Source organism: Rhinolophus sinicus, linkage group LG02, assembly GCF_036562045.2.
Source record: "Rhinolophus sinicus isolate RSC01 linkage group LG02, ASM3656204v1, whole genome shotgun sequence".
NCBI lineage: Eukaryota > Metazoa > Chordata > Mammalia > Chiroptera > Rhinolophidae > Rhinolophus > Rhinolophus sinicus.
In genome coordinates this window covers 79,709,451-79,726,479 of record NC_133752.1, presented here as the reverse complement: position 1 = coordinate 79,726,479, position 17,029 = coordinate 79,709,451, and the positions used below count along the sequence as shown (strand labels likewise).

General features: G+C 41.0%; 1 protein-coding gene across 1 annotated transcript in view; it reads right to left on the bottom strand.

Moving 5' to 3' along the window:
• CWH43 (cell wall biogenesis 43 C-terminal homolog) overlaps window positions 1–17,029 on the bottom strand; it is a 101,050-nt gene that overhangs the window by 46,287 nt on the left and 37,734 nt on the right. The window contains exons 7-11 of the mRNA XM_074324671.1: window positions 15,330–15,492; window positions 8,813–9,004; window positions 3,285–3,405; window positions 2,762–2,916; window positions 346–547 (exon numbers count right to left, since the gene is read on the bottom strand). Of these exons, the coding sequence (XP_074180772.1) occupies window positions 346–547; window positions 2,762–2,916; window positions 3,285–3,405; window positions 8,813–8,966 (632 nt within the window). The 5' untranslated portion in view covers window positions 8,967–9,004; window positions 15,330–15,492. The remainder of the gene's footprint in view (window positions 1–345; window positions 548–2,761; window positions 2,917–3,284; window positions 3,406–8,812; window positions 9,005–15,329; window positions 15,493–17,029) is intronic.

The following is a 17,029-nucleotide window of genomic DNA, read 5'->3' as shown; positions in this document are numbered from 1 at the left end:
CCAGGGAATGCCACGTCTTCCCTGCCACTGAGCATGGTCTTGCATGTGGAGATTCCTCAGAGTCTCAGAGTGCCCCTGCAGGAGCTCCCAGAACCTCCTACTGAGCTGTTCACAGTCTTCAGTGCTCCCTCATCTGCTCTGTAGTAACTTTTCAGAACTGGAGCAAATACTCTTCTGGCTCCTCACCTCCAGAGTACACCATAATTTTATGCAACGTTGCTGATATCTAGGGTAAGGACAATAGGAAATACCTGGCTGGCACAGATCTAGCTGCTCAACAAGTGAGGTATTTCTCCCTTCAACCATAACAGCCAATTTCTTAATTGCTTCCAACCCCAAACTCACCCAAAGGGGTTAGGCTCTGGCCCTGGATGGGGATGCCCACTCACTGCCCATCTGGAAACAAGAGAGACTTCTCCAAAAATCCAGTGGGTGAGGAACACAAGACTGCCAAAGGCAGCCCCTGCCAACAACCAGTGCGGTCTACAGGCCATCCCCTTGGCTGCCTGACTGGTCTTTTTCCCCTCAGGTTTACTGCAGTCACCATCTAGAATAAAAAAATAGAAAAGGGTCATTTACATGGAAATTTACCTCTATATGTTACAGACTTTTATGAAGGGAAAAAAATGGCATCTGGTTTCAAGGAGCTTACTTTAGAAGGGGAGATGAGACATGTAACTACAGTACAAATCAAAATCTGCTGAGAGCTAGTCAGTGGGAGAGATTATTTCAGATAGGCTGGATCAGGAATGGTTTAGGAAGAACAAAGCATTTTGGAATTTGACAAGTGAACATGCAGAAAGTTCTTTACTTCATCTGAAGTGAACAGTAGGAGCAAAAATACATGTAGGAAAAGTGAATGGAATGTTCAGGGAACAGACGCAGTCCAATCTGAGTGGAACACTTCCAGGTCCCCGGTGACTTCTCATCCTACCCTCCAGGTACCCAGAGTGGTAACAGTGCGTGGACTGGGCAGTTACCGTGTGCCAAGACCTGTTCTGAGCCCTCTATATGGACTCTCTTAATTGTTGCAACAACTTTATTATGGTAGCTTTATTAGTAATCCCATTTTACAGATTAGAAAACTGAAGCCCAGAGACAACGAGTGACTCGTCCAAGATCATACACCAAGTAAAGAGAAACTGGGATTGGAGCTTGGGCTGTCTGGCTGCAGCACGTGTGTACGTAACCATACTGTACTTCCAGGACAGTTTAACCAAGGGGTCTCAACTCATTGCATAAGTGACATACCCTACAAAAATGTAACAATCAGAGAAAACGCTGGCAGGAGAATTTCTTCATAGGAACAGAGAGCCTGCTTTATGACACTGTGAAGGCTTCCGTAGGATCAAAGGAAGCCTTAGGGGGATGGCAGCCCGATGTCACAAGTAGAAAACCATTCTGCCAGTAAAGGGGTCAGAAGGAGGAGGAACAGAGCTGAAAGCGATGGGGTTAAGGTAGAGGGTGGTGAAAACGGCGGAAGGTCAGGGCCTGAAGGCTAAGCAGTCTTTGGAGAAGGGAGATATCTAAGCTGAATTTCCTGAGTATTATGGTGGGTGACCCTCCCCCCAGGACCCAGCAATTCTTCAATAAAACTACCAAAAAAAAAAAAAAAATGCCTGGTATGGTCACATATCCAGCTTATCAGAGAAGCTGGCGAGGAGCCTGGAGTTTTGTAAATGGAAGCACAGGGGTAAAAACAAGAAGGAACCAATAACTGGGTCACATAAATTTAAAACAGAGGTGAGAAACAATAAAACACAAGTCAGGAAGTGTAAAGGATACCCTGAGTTCAGATCCTTATCAGGCTGTATCCGTGAGATTTGCTGCCTGAGTTTCTACTTTTAAATGTTAGTGTTTTATAAAATATAAAACATATATTAGGGTACTAGACCGAGATCTAAATGTTCTAATGAACAGTAATGTCACTTGACCAATTTACTTGCAAGATGTTCCTCTATTCTTACTACCCCCAATTCATGCCAAAATCGGGGTCAAAAGGATTTTGTTCATGGTGTGCCAAAACCTTCTCAAGTTCCGTGAATCTGTGAGATTTTTCCTTGTATTTACAAAGAACAGTGACTCACTGAAAGTTACAGGAGCCAGGAGCAAATTAGTTAGAATCTAGTCACACTTCTCCCTTCTTTTCAGAAGGGTCAAGAGTTAGCATGTGAAGCCAGCATCTAAATTGGGTATGTGAATGTCTGGGAGAGTCAGCTCCAGAGGGAGACAGGTGATTTGAAAGGTGGTGGGAATGAATGTGCAAGAAGATTGCCTTTCTTTTCAAGTTTCAGATTTGGAGTTTAAATAGCTTCAGATTCCTGGAAAAAAATAAACAAACCCAGGTAGTTCCCACAGCCCTAGCTCACAACTTTCTACGGTATGAGAGACATAGTGAGGTGAGTATGGAGGACAAGGGGTGAAGAATCCCATCTCGGAAAGCCCTGTCCAGAGGGGAAAAGGAGAAAGAGCTGAAAGCCTGCTGGGAGCAGGACGCCTGGTCGACTCTCCCACTCCACAGTGACACAAGCCACAGACCACTTTTTATTTTCTGTCTCTGTACTAGCAAGGAAAAGGTGCCTTCTGCTTGGAGAATAGTCCACTGGCTGCACCAGTTACTATTTCAGAGGGAGAAAAAGTTGAAATAGAGAAATAGTGCAGAAGGACTATTTTTACCTTTCCAAGATGTGTTCCATTTAGATAAGAAAGGTAAACTATGCAAGAGAGAAAATATGCCTAAATAAAGTAGACACACCCTTACCTGCGGAAATGCGATCAAGTGTGGCGATGGTACTCAATGTCAGTATCACTCTGTTGGCCATCTGATAACTCCAGATGGGGTTTAGTGAAGTATACCATATGCGGAGAACAACAAGAAAAATCTGTCCTGAGATGAATCCCCAGATTCTGAGGTACCTGCAAGTGCAAAAGTATTTTTAAAGACTTTTAATGGGTTTCAATGAGCAATGTCCATCATGAATTTCATAGCTTTCTAGGATGAATAAATGAAATAGTCTAATTGGTAATTTGCAGTAATATACATGACTTAGCCTGTAGCTAGTCCATTACCTAAGCAACTTGTTAAAATTCCTTCTTTCTCAAAACATTATCAAGACTGATGGCAACTATTCAGTCCTGACTTTGTAAAAAGAGGAAAAAAGAAAACTTCTATTCAGCCAGATGGAAGGTAAATACTATAACCTGGAACGTTTGGTCCCAGCTTCCCCGTGGGTTACAGATCACCACACTTATTTGCCTACAGGTGCACAAGATACGGACCATACCTTTGCAAACCACTTCCTGTCCACCATGTCACAGCTTGCACTATCAGCGAGGAAGACACACCAAGCGCAAGGACCATGAGCCGAATTTTGGCATTGGGAGCCTGGAAGGAGGCTATGCTGCCTACAAACAAATTAAAGAAAGCTAAACATATATGGCAGACATGCATTGGTACTCAATGGCCTGATACCATCTTTATACTCAGAGAGATAGAGTTAATACATAATTAATTGTATGTGTATATAAATCTTTTTAAAGATTTTATTGAGATATCATTCATACCATAAAATTCACTATGTTAAAGTGGACGATTCCATGGTTTTTAACATATGCACAAAGTTGTATTACTATTAACACATCTAATTCCAGAATATTTTCATCATCCCAAGAAGAAACCCATACCTGTTATCAGTCACTCTCTTTTCCTCTTCCTCACCCCAGCCCCTGGCAATCACTCATCTATTTCCTGCCTGTATGAATTTTTCCTATTCTGGGCAATTCATATAAATGGAATCATATGACATGTAGCTTTCTGTGGCTGTCTTCTTTCACTTAATATAACGTTTTCAAGGTTCATCCATACCGTAGTATGTGTCAGTATGCCATTCCTTTTTGGCCGAATAATATTCTATTGCATAAATAGACTGCATTTTGTTTATCTATTCTTCAGCTGATGGGTATTTCGGTTGTTTCCACTTTTTGGCTATTACGAATAATGCTGCTGTGAACATTTGTGTACAAGGTCTTGTGTGAACATATTTTTTCATTTTTCATGGGTATATACCAAGGAGTAGAGTTGTTGAGTCATATAATAACTCTGTTTAACATTTTCATGAACTGCCAAACTGTTTTCCAAAGCAACTACACTATTTTACATTCTTACCAGCAATGTGTGAGGGTTCCAATTTCTCCTCATCCTTGCCAATACTTGTTATTTTCTATCTTTCCGATTACACCCATTCTAGGGGGTCAAAATCTCTAAAGTCAAAACAGCCCAATAGGAGTATGAACTAGTTTAATAGTTAACTACAGAGTAATTAAACTAAAATATCTGAGATGCCAGAGGTAAGCTAGCACATAACACTCAGCTTTTCTCTGTAGTTATGTGAGAATACCTTAGGACTCTTTTAAAAACAAAGTTGTTTCATTTCCTTAAGAAGCATCTGAAGGGAGTTTTAAGACAAATCATGGCTTACTTCAGCCTTTGTTTAGCATCAGCAAAGCTTCAATGATTACCTGGAAGAGTATCTAGCAGAAACTGGCCTCTTCATCCTCAACTCTGAGTCACTACTCCACTTGCTCAATATAATTCTACCTCTATCCAAGGTGATGAGTTTCATGGAGAAAGAGGTGGAAGGGAAGCATCCCAAACATTGTACCCACCTCAAACTTATTTAATAGCTCTTATTGCCACCAGAAGTTCCTGGGCTAGAACTGGATTTAAGTAATAAAATACTGTCCCAGCAACTGCTCAGAAGGTGGCTTTGTAGGTAAGACAGCATTCAGCAAAGGCAACAAAAAAGTGCCAGTGATGAGATCACTCCTGTAAAAGCCAACCAGGGAGCATGATGAGAAACTTGCAACACTCAGGCCATAGTAATGCACAGAAGGATACTTTAAGCCCAGGGCAGTTGAACTCAGTAGCTATACATGCAGTTCAGGGTAGAAAGCTTCGTTTCTATTATTTCTGGAACAGAAAATTTCGCAGCCATTTGATATGTCTTTCCATTCCTATGGCACCATCTTTGTCAAAGGTGCATTTTTCAGGGGTCTTTACCACTGTTCTGAGTCCAAGCTCTTTCAAAACCAGAATTCTACACCTACGTGGACAGCCCTAGAACTCACTACACTAGCTGTGTCCTGCCTTCTTCAGGCGCGGGTGCCTGAAAAAGCAGAAGGCAATTTCCTAGTGATTCCCGTCCGTTTTTCAAAAAAAAAGTCAACTGACTGTTTCCAGACAGAAGAAATACATGGCATGGTTCATAAACAAATGCCACTGGGAAAACTCAGAGACACCAACTGTGTTCCAGCAGGACAAAGACAGCTAAAGTTTTCATCAACAGATTCAAGTAGACTGCAGCCTGGTGTTTCTGTTTTTTAAACCTTTTCTCCACAACCTCACCTTCTTGCTTTTTTACTACCACTATCTCACCAAGGTCTCTCAATATTTACTAATACCAATAATCTCAATTCTTAGTGAGAGTAAGTGTACATCAAAAATTTTTTAATTGATTTTTTTTGTCAATGTGACATACTCAAATTCAGAATTCAAAAAGTACAAAAGGTGTACAGTGCAAAATTTCCCTTTCATACCTATCTCTACAAACCATATGTTTCATCCTGGAAGCAACTAAAATGCTATTCTTTTTTTTTTTTAATCCTTTTAGAGCTATTTAATGCATGTTCAATTAAATACTAAATATATTTTCATCTAATCTTTTCTACACAAATGTTAATATTCTGCATACATTGTTTAGTGCTTCCTTTTTTTCACTTACTATATTTTGAAGAACATTTCATTACATAATGTTCTTTTTTTTTAATAGCTGCATAGCATTCTACAGTATTCCAAGTTTCATAACTATAATTTACTTAATTTATCCAGCAGCCATTTATGATAAAAACCCTTAAGAAAGTGGGACTAGAGGGATCATATCTCAACATAATAAAGGCCATATATGATAAACCCACAGCTAACATCATACTCAATGGGGAAAAGCTAAAACCAATCCTCTTAAGATCAGGAACAAGGCAAGGTTGCCCACTATCTCCACTTCTATTCAACATAGTGCTGGAAGTTCTAGCCACAGCAATCAGACAAGAAAAAGGAATAAAAGGCATCCAAATCGGTAAGGAGGAAGTAAAACTGTCATTATATGCAAATGACATGATACTATATATAGAGAACCCTAAAGACTCCTCCAAGAAACTATTAGAGCTGATAGATGAATTTAGTAAAGTAGCAGGATACAAAACTAATATTCAGAAATCAGTTGCATTTGTATATACCCATAATAAAACATCAGAAGGAGAAATTGAAAAAACAATCCCATTTACAATTGCTCCAAAGACTATAAAATACCTGGGAATAAATTTAACCAAAGAAGTAAAAGATCTGTACTCAGAAAATTATAAGACACTGAAGAAAGAAATGAAAGAAGATACAAATAGATGGAAACACATACCATGTTCATGGATAGGAAGAATTAATATAGTTAAAATGTCCATACTGCCTAAGGCAATATACATATTCAACGCAATTCCTATCAAACTACCAATGATGTTTTTCACAGAAATAGAACATATAATCCTAAAATTTATATGGGACCATAAAAGACCCCAGATAGCCTCAGCAATCTTGAGAAATAAGAACAAAGTGGGAGGTATAACGATACCTGACATCAAATTATACTACAAGGCTACAGTAATCAAAACAGCATGGTACTGGCATAAAAACAGACACATAGATCAATGGAACAGAATAGAGAGTCCAGAAATAAATCCATGCCTATATGGCCATTTAATCTATGACAATGGAAGCAAGAATGTACGGTGGGGTAAAGACAGTCTATTCAATAAATGGTGCTGGGAAACCTGGACAGACACATGCAAAAATTGAAGCTGGACCACCTCCTCACACCATATACAAAAATAAATTCAAAATGGCTTAAAGACTTAAATGTAACATCTGAAACCATAAAATTCCTGGAAGAAAATATAGAAAGAAACTTCACAGATATTACCCAGAGTAAGATTTTTACTGATATATCCCCTCACGCAAGGGAAGTAAGAGAAAAAAATAAACATGTGGGATTACATCAAACTAAAAAGTTTCACAGCAAAGGAAACCATCAATAAAACAAAAAGGGATCCTACTGAATGGGAAAAGATATATGCCAATGATATATCTGATAAGGGTTAGTATCACAAATTTATAAAAAACTCCCTCAACTCAACTCCAAAAAAACAAACAATCCAATTAAAAAATGGGCAGAGGACATGAAGAAACATTTTTCTAAAAAGGATATACAGATGGCAAACAGACATATGAAAAAATGTTCAACCTCACTAACCATCAGAGAAATGCAAATAAAAACCACCATGAGATACCACCTCACCCCAGTCAAAATGGCTATCATCAATAAATCAACAAACAACAAGTGCTGGCACAGATGTGGAGAAAAGGGAACGCTGTGCACTGTTGGTGGGATTGCAGATTGGTGCAGCCACTATGGAAAACAGTATGGAGGTATCTCAAAAATCTGAAAATGGAGCTACCTTATGATCCAGCAACTCCATTCCTAGGTATCTATCTGGAGAAATCCAAAACTCTAATTCAAAAATCTTTATGCACTCCTATGTTTATTGCAGCACTATACACAATAGCCAAGACATGGAAACAACCAAAATGCCCATCGGTAGATGACTGGATTAAGAAACTGTGGTACATTTATACCATGGAGTATTACACAGCCATAAAGAAGAAAGAAATCTTACCATTTGCAACAACATGGATGGACCTAGAGAACATTATGTTAAGTGAAATAAGTCAGACATAGAAAGACAAATACCATATGATCTCACTTATATGTGGAACCTAAAGAAAGAATAAGTGAATGAACTAATCAGAAACAGTTTTGGAGACATAGAGGAAAAACTGAGGGTTGCTAGATGGGGGGGGGGGGTGCTAGGGGGAAGGTGAGGGGATTAGAAAACAGTCAGTAACCACAAGATGGCCACGGGGTTTTGAAAATTAATTTGGGGAATGTAATCAATAATGTTGTAAAGATTTTGTGGGGTATCCGATGGACACTTGTCTCATTAGGGAGACCACCTCAGGGATGATGTAGACGCCTGATCACTGCACTGTACACCTGAAGCTGAAGCTGAACAATAATGAATGTAAACTACAAGCTTATATATATATATATATATATATATATATATATATGTATATATGTATATATATATGTATATATGTATATATATATATATACACACACACACGTATATATGTGTATATATATGTGTGTGTATATGTGTGTGTATATGTATATACTTACAAGAAGCTGAGTACAGCATTAGGAATAGAGACAGTGAAAATGTAATGGTTCTGTGCGATGTCAGAGCGATAGTGTATGGGGGGAGGAGGGTTCACACAGTGTGAGGGATATAAATGATAAACGTCTAAGTATTACTTTGTCTTATGCACCTGAAACTAATTTTAAAAATTAAAATTTAAAAAAATAACTGAAAAAAGAAAAAGAGTTGACGTGTTTAGCAAGGTATCTTTCCCCTCCTTATTTCAGTGATTTTTTAAGGCTTTTTCAATAGGACAGAAACGTTAAAAATGGAAAAACATTGGGTTTTGGTGTAATCTTCCAATTTTACTAGAATCCTTCTAAGGTCAGAGAAAGAGAAATTTTTTTTTTTATTATTACTTAATGATTTAGCATTCAAAGAACGGTCTACATATTTCACTTGATTTTTTCACTAAAACAAATCTTAAAGAAATACTTTTAAATCTTACCGACAGTAATTATCCGCAGCAGGGCTAGCATCCATTTCTTGTTAACCAATTTCCAGAAAGGATTAATTGTTAGGAATATTGGAGAAAGAAACGCTATGCCAAAAACTTCAAGCCCAGTAAGCTCTAGTGTTTGCAGAGGAAAATAATAAATCATCGGCGCCAGGCCATGGCAGAGAGACCAAGAAACGTATCCTAGAAAACAAAAATTTTTCAGAGAAAGACAAAGCGTAACTTTACCGTGGTTTCAAACAGTAACCCCACGCCTCCACAACCGCTCCTGCTGGCTGCCTTCCTTCACAGCTCTGGCCTTAATTTGTTTCCAGTAAGAGAATTCCTCGCCTTGGCCAATAAGGCCAGGTTGAGCATGGCTCCCTGCTGTTGTGAGTCCCTGAGCATCCCTCGTTTGTTCCTTAAACCTTTTTCAACCCCCCATTAGTCGTTCCTTTATTAAAGCCTCTTCATTTGGACCATCTGGGTTGCATTTGGTTTCCTATCAGGATCTTTGTTGATAAGCTAAGGTGACCCTTCTGGAATAAGAAATATGAAAATCGACAGGAGCACTCATTAGCAGAACTCCTTCCTCCCACTCCAGACTACATCCAAAGGCAGGCTGGTTAGGTAACAATCATTTTCTTGAGAGTAGACTATTTTAAACCAAACCCTTAGAGACAGTTCCAGGTAGTGGAATACCCAGATCTGAAGTCAGTTTCACCTCTGCCAACTACTGACAATGTAGTCTTCTACAATAATGACAATTAATGCTAATGGGCACTTACCCTGTGCTAGAATCTGTGCTAAGGACTTAATTGGATCATCTCTCTTATTCCTCACATGACCTATGTCCTATGATCTTGACATTATTTCTACACCTCTCTTACAAATGCAAGAACAAATAACAACAAAAGCATCCTGAGACTGGGAAAGTTAAGTAATTGTCCAAGGTCACAAAAGTAGCAAAGGCATTGTGAACTTAAACCCCACGCAGTTTGGTTCCAAACATAACCTCTAACCACTAAATGCACTAACCTTCTCCCAAGTTGCCTCTCAGTCTCCCTTTTTTTTCTTTTTAATAACTTTTCTATTTCCTTCCCCCCACACTCTTTCTTCCCCATCCCACCCCACCCCCCTGCAGTTCAAGTCCTTGTTTTTCAGACTAGTTGTGTAGGACACAGCTCCCTGTCCCATGCTGGTATTATGAGCCTTGCGCTCCCCAGGCTGAGGCAGTCAGTCGCCAATCAGCGGCTCACAACAGCTCCCTGGCTGCTGGCTGCTAAAAAAGGCAGTTCACAGTAGCCCTCCGCAGCTCACGGGCAGCACACACCAACCTCCAGCTGCTCACCGAGGCCCAGCTCCAGGAAGAGCTGTTGTTCACAGTCTTATCTGTAGAGGGCGCAGCTCACTGGCCCATGTGGGAATAGAACTGGAGACCTTGGCATTAGGAACACAATGCGCCAACCACCTGAGCCACCAGGCCGGCCCTCAGTCTCCCTTTCTTAATCAGCAAAATAGCACTTTTAATCACCTCGCCGGTTTACGATTAAACGAGGTCAATTTGTACAAGGAGTATCTAGCACTAACCTAGGTATTTACATACGTCGCTTTAAAACACAGTACTTTCAGATACAGACAGCCAGAAAAATGGGCCCTCTGAATATTACCAGCTCGGCAGAAAATCAAGTTCTCAGGAAGGCGCCCCTCCCTGGCCAGAAGAACGCTTGTTTCATAATGAACAGCAAGATTCCAGTGATTTCCCAAACGTTTGTCTGAGAATTCTGATTTTAATCATATAACGCCGACAGAATTACACCAATAATTGTTCTCGGGATTTTTTGCAAAGCTAAGTAGGCACACAGGATTCGAATTCGATGCTTTACACCAAATGCCCAAATAAATGTGCAGCCACCACCAAGGCCACCCGTGTCGGGCCAACACCATCTGTAGCTACCGCCCTGTCTGCTCACCTGCAGCCGCCGGGGAAAACAGGTGCCCCTTTCCTTCCAAAAGTTGGAGTTTGGTACTGAATTTTATTAAATTAAACATAAAAGTCACGGGTGTGGGGACTCAGGAGCATACCAGCTGCGTGGGTTCAAGGCCGATACGTGGAGAACTCCCGGACCTTGGGCGCAATCCCAGGGCAGCGTGGGAACTCGGAAGGCACCGTGTCCCGCAGGCTTCGGAACCTCAATCTAGGTCTTTCACCTTTTATCTGTTTTTGTTTCTACTGAAGCAAAAGTTCCCAGGGGGACGATAAGCATCTCTATTCTGGGCCCCGAGCGCGCTTTTCTCCCTCGCAGAGCTCAACCAACCGGGCCGAGCGCCGCGGCTCCGGGTAGGGCTGGGGGCAGCGGGCACCCACGAACGCGCCGCGAGGGCGGCCTCAACTTACCTAGGAGGGTCTCCAGGAGGATTTCTCTCCACAGGGAGCGCATGGCCGCGGCGTGCAGTGGCGCCTTCTAGGAAAGCAGCGCTGGCCGACCCCGCCGCGCACACCCTGCGCCCGCGTTCGCGCCCCAAGTCGCGTAGCCGAGTCCCAGCGGCCAGCCCGCCCGCGTGTTGAGCCCAGGCGTGGTTGGGGCCGCAGCCCCACCGCCTCCACCCGGCTACACCCAGCCGGCCCCGCCCGGCGCACCGGTGCGCGCTGCGCCGCGGCCGCCGTAGCCTCGCGTCCCGGGGCAGCCGTCGCTGCGCTACTGCACCCCGCGCGGGCCGCCTCTGCCAACGTGACTGCTCCCTGCAGGTGACACGCGTCCCAGCGCGGGAACGTGGAGGACCCCGCCGTCGGACAAAAACCTGGTTGTCCGGCCGGCTCCCGGAGCAACCCTGTGATGGAGATCTGCCATCGCACAGAAGGGCGGGAACAAGTGCAACTTCGGATGAGGGGTGCCCCGGTTTAAACAAGGCCCACGGGGGTGCGTTGCGAGGAGAACGCAGAGGAGACTTAGATGGGACCGACAGCCTGGAAGACGGGCGCTGGAGCTTTGGGCGACTCTGGAGGCAAGCGGACTCCGGGGAGAGCCACCCGACTGTGCTACTGCTGTTCAGCGTGAATCAACAAATTGAGTGAACAAATTGCATTCCTGAAAGGTGGCCAAAAAATTCTAAAGGCTGCCGGATTGTCTGTGCCTTTTAGAGATGTCCCAACACTTGCCCAGGGGAGAGAAAACGACTGGGCGAGTGGAAACTTCGCTCCTCAACTTGATGAATAATGATCTTTGACAGTGAGCATCCCTTTGAGAGAGTTCCTCTCTTTAGCAATGGTGTGAGTGAACTAGCCAGTATTTCTCGCTCTAATATTACCACACCCCAGGATGTCTTGAATTTTTCAGAACCTTCTAAAAGCAATTTATTTTAATTTTTTTGTTAGAGTTTATCATTTATCAGTTCTGAAAAGTTTGCACTGAACTTAAACTGATGGATTGCCTAAAAGTGTAAGAATCACTTGAGAGCAATAATTGCTCTAAATCCATAGCAGTTTTGACCAGATTTCCAAATCTCTTACTTACTTACTAATATTCTTTGTCATAGGATAGACTTATGGATCAATGGAATAGAATTGAGAGTTCAAGAATAAACCCTCTCATTTAGGCTCAAATGATTTTCAACAAGCTTCCTAAGACAATTATATGGGGGAAAGGATAGTCTTTTCAGTAGTGCTTCTAGGACAACTGAATATCCGCATGAAAAAGAATAAAGTAGGACCCCACCCCATAACACACCACATACAAAAGTTAACTCAAAATGGATCAAAAACCTGAATGTGAGAGAGAAAACTATAAAACCCATGAAAGAAAACATAGGAGTAAATCTTCATGATCTTCAGTTAGGCAATGGATTCTTAGATACAACACCAAGAGCACAAATAACAAAAGAAATAATAGATAATTTGAACTTCATCAAAATTAAAAGCTTTTGAACTTCAAAAGAACATTATCCAAAAAGTGAACAGACAATACACAGAATGGGAGAAAAGATTTTTTAATCACACATCTGGTAAGGAACTGGTATACAACATATGTAAACACACACACACAACCACACAACTACAACTCAAAAAGACAACTAATCAAACTTAAAGATGAACAAGGGATTTGATAGACCTTTCTTCTAAGAACCAATACAAGTTTCCAAGCATAGGAAAAGATTCACTACCATTCCATTAGGAAAATGCAAATCAAAACCATGAGATAGCACTTCACACTCACTAAGATGGCTATAATCAAAAAGTCAGATAATAAGTGTTGGTTGGTAAGGATGTGGAGAAAGTGGAACCCTCCCACGTTGCTAGTGAGAATGTAAAATGGAAAACAGTATGGTACTTTCTCAAATGATGAAACATAGAGTTACCATATGACCTAACAATTCTCCTCCTAGGTATGTACCCAAGAGAAACGAAAACATACATAATTTGTGCACAAATGTTCATAGAAGCATTATTTGTAAGAGCCAAAAAGTAGAAACAACCCCAAAATGTAACAGACTGATGAATGGATAAACAAAATGCGGCACATCCATACAATAGAATATTATTCAACAATGAAAAGGAATAAAGTACTGATATATGCTACAATATGGATGAACCTTGAGAACACTGTGCTAAGTGAAAGAAGCCAGTCACAAAATATATCACATATTGTATGATTCCATTTATAAGAAATGTTCTGAATAGGAAAATTTATAGTGGCCGAGAGTAGATTAGTGGTTGCTCAGGGATGGGGGGACAGGTGATGAAAGGGAACTAATGGGTATACAGTTTCTTTCAAGGGGAAATAAAAGTCTTCTAAAATTAGATTGCGGCAATGGTTGCACAACTGTGAACATACTAAACACATTGTATTGCACATGTTGCACTATATAGTATGTGAATTATATCTCAATAAGGCAATTTGAAATGCAATTTGTTCTAGTTACATTTTGTAACAATATTTTGGCTGTGTTCCAGTCATTTATTATCAGGCATTCTTCACTGTGTGAAGGACTTCAGTAACTAAAAACATCAGACCCTGCATTTTACTTCCTCTCTGCCCACATAGGTTTATTTTCTGTGCACCCATATGAAAAGCATCTATTTCAGTACTGTGTGTGCCTAGTAGGTACTCTGTCAAGTTTGTCCTTTTCAAAGCTAAGTGCTAGGAAAAGCTTTGCTTCTACTAAGGAGGCAGTGTATTTTCTCTTTCATTCAGAGCTCCATTTTTCATCTTAGTGTATTTTTTTCTTCTCTTTAACAGTTATTTAATAGATCACTGCTAACTTCAAGGGAATCTGGAAAAATGCAGTCTAGCTGTGAGCCCAGAAAGGAAAGAAACCAAGTTGCGGTGAGCAGCTGTCTGTCTTTGCTGTAAAAACCTACTTTATATACATCGTGTCGTTCTGAGGTTTAAGTAGATCAAGTACTAAAGCAGTCAATACATTGCCTATGGAATTCACAGTATTCAGTAAATGGTAACTTGCATTATTATCTGTATACCCCTCATAATGTTTGGACTTGTGCTAAGCATATGGTAGGTTAGTACATGTTTGGTAATTACACCAGTCGCCTCTCCATTCTGAGATCATTTTAATTGCCTTCTCTAAGCTTTCTCTAATTCTTTGATTTATTTCCAACTGCAGAGACAAGTATGCCAGGGAGAATTCCATCAGAAATATTTATCCCCTCCTCTTCTACAAAGGGATAATAACGTTTCAGCTGTGTTTGCAATAATTTTTCTGATTTATTGTTTTTCCCTCCATGGTGCATTGTAGGAAATTTTATCACGATTCCTCATTCTTTCCTATGTAGCTGGTTAAGTCTGAATTATTTTTCCTGTAGACAGTTAATTATGAAGTTGCTTGTAATTTCATTGTCAAATATCATAAGCCAAATAGATTGCTCATGAGACCTTTTAATTACCTTGTTCTCCATTGAATATCATTGCTATTTAACCACTGTTACCATATAACTTTTAATCATTACACACAGGATACGAGTTACTGTACAACTGAGAACAGCATCATTCAGTTTGACTTCCTCTGTGAATGCACCATTATATATAAATTCACCGCTGCTACCTTGATTTTCATATTTTAAGTCTGCTGGTTATAATTTAATTTTGAAGGCCCTGGTCTTTTCAATTTTGCTGGAATCCCTTCTTTGACCTCAAGTTGCTATTTGCATTCTTATTTTACATGGAAATGAATGGAGCTCATTATAGCACTGCCCAATGCTTCTTTCTTCCTCCTCTATTTCTTGGAGCAGGAACACATCAAGTTCAGTCAGAACATATTGAGACTATTTTTCATATAATCAGAAGACAAGAATCTCTGCTAGGAGATAAAGATAATACTCTTTATGGTATAATCAAGATCTTCTGGTCTAGCAAAAAACAGAAATGCTTTTCTTTGAAGAGATAAAATAAAAAGAAACCCCTTCATGTCACTTCAAGCTCTCAATCATGCTCATTAATTTTTTGAAAAGCATCTGTGCCACTTTAGGATAAGCCAAGTTCATGATTCCAATGACAGATGTTTATTTCTCACTCACATCACATGTCCATGATGGGTTGGCTGCAGCTGCACTCCATCCTTATGAATCTGGGACTCAGGCTGACAAACGCACCTCTACCTGCGGGGCTCATGGAAGACCACATCAATTCCACTCATGCTCAGCAAATCCAGTGGTCAAGCCGGCCTCAGTGGGGCAGGGTCTATACAAAGAAGCAGAAAGTTGTTTTTGAACAATAATGCAATCTATTACAGCCCTCCCTTTTCCCCGTAAAAATGTATACTTCTGTTCTTTTAATTAGTCATTGGTAGTTATTTAATGATTATATTTGAATGCCTGCTTTTTTTTTTTTTTTTTTTTTGCCTAATACATGCAGAATATTTTCTCATGTCAATAAAAAATCTCTGCAAAGTGACTTCCCATGGCTGTATATTATTTCATAACATGACCTTGCCTTTTCAGCTGTCATTTCTGCCACCACCTCCAGAGAGAGTGGGCTAGTTTAGGCCGCTCAGGAAGCAGACACCAAGACAAAATTAGACGTGGAAGGGATTTATGAGGGAAATACCCGAGAAAAACAAGGGAGGGAGCAGAGGTGGGGAGAAAGCTTGCAGATTATAATACAGGTCTGACACCTGTGTAAGGAGAGAGGGAAGGGAGGGGGCATGGGTAGGAAGAGCCTCAGACTGCAGTGACCTCTGCGAAAGTCCTCCCAGGCAGAATGGGAGTCTATTCGAGTGTCCTGCATTAGAGAGGAATGGCCCAACTGTACCCCTCAGTGCCCATTCATTGGAGGGAGCTGCCTGGGTAGAGCAGAGACATGGAATGAATGCTGCAGTGTATGCCAGAGGCTCTTAGTTAATTATACTCCGCACCACAGGTTCTCTGAGTGGCACACGTCCATAATGCCGAAGGAGTGTTCCCACCTTTTCCTTTGGCATTACTGGTTGCTGAGTCAAAGTCTGATTCATGGAGATTGGACCATGTGCCCTTACTGCAAGGAAGCCTGGAGGAGCAAGTGACTGGCATTTCAGCACCAAAGGAGGAAATCGCCTCCTTAGATGTAGATGCAAACAAATGAGTGTAAAACATGTAAAACACTTAGCCCAGCGCCTGGGGAAGCTGCTATCCTCACCAAGAGCACAGAGAATGTCAGGGGTGGTGATGGAAGGAGAATGGGTGGTTGAGTCAGTTTCTCTTGGGTTCAAATTTTGATTCTAGCCTTCCTGCAAAATTGGCCCAGTGACTTAACTTTTCAGAGCCTCCTGTCCTCAACTGTAAAGCCTCCTTTGCAGAGTCATTGTGAGGATTTGCGTTGCTATATAGGAAATGATTGGCCCAGAGTAGGCTCTGAGAAGATAACAATACTGTAGTTACTTTGTAGTGAACAGAGTAAGGAGCCCCAGGATCACAGTGTAAACTCTGGGGGGAGGGCACTATGCCATGTTGATCTTCGAAGGCCTGGTACTCAGTAGAGACCATGGCATATACCTGGCCCGCAATAGATACTGGTTAATGAATGAATAACTGAGTGAATGAATGAACATATTTTTTTATTGGTAGATAACCAAGACAGAGCTACATAAATCATTTTAAACTAGGATTTTGTTTTGCAGACTAATTCTTCCTAATAATGTTCTCCCCTCTTTATTTTTTCCTAGTGTTGTTGCATTCAACCCAACCTCTCCAAGGAGCTTAGAGAGTATAAAGCCAAGTTGTTTTATTTCATTAATTTAATT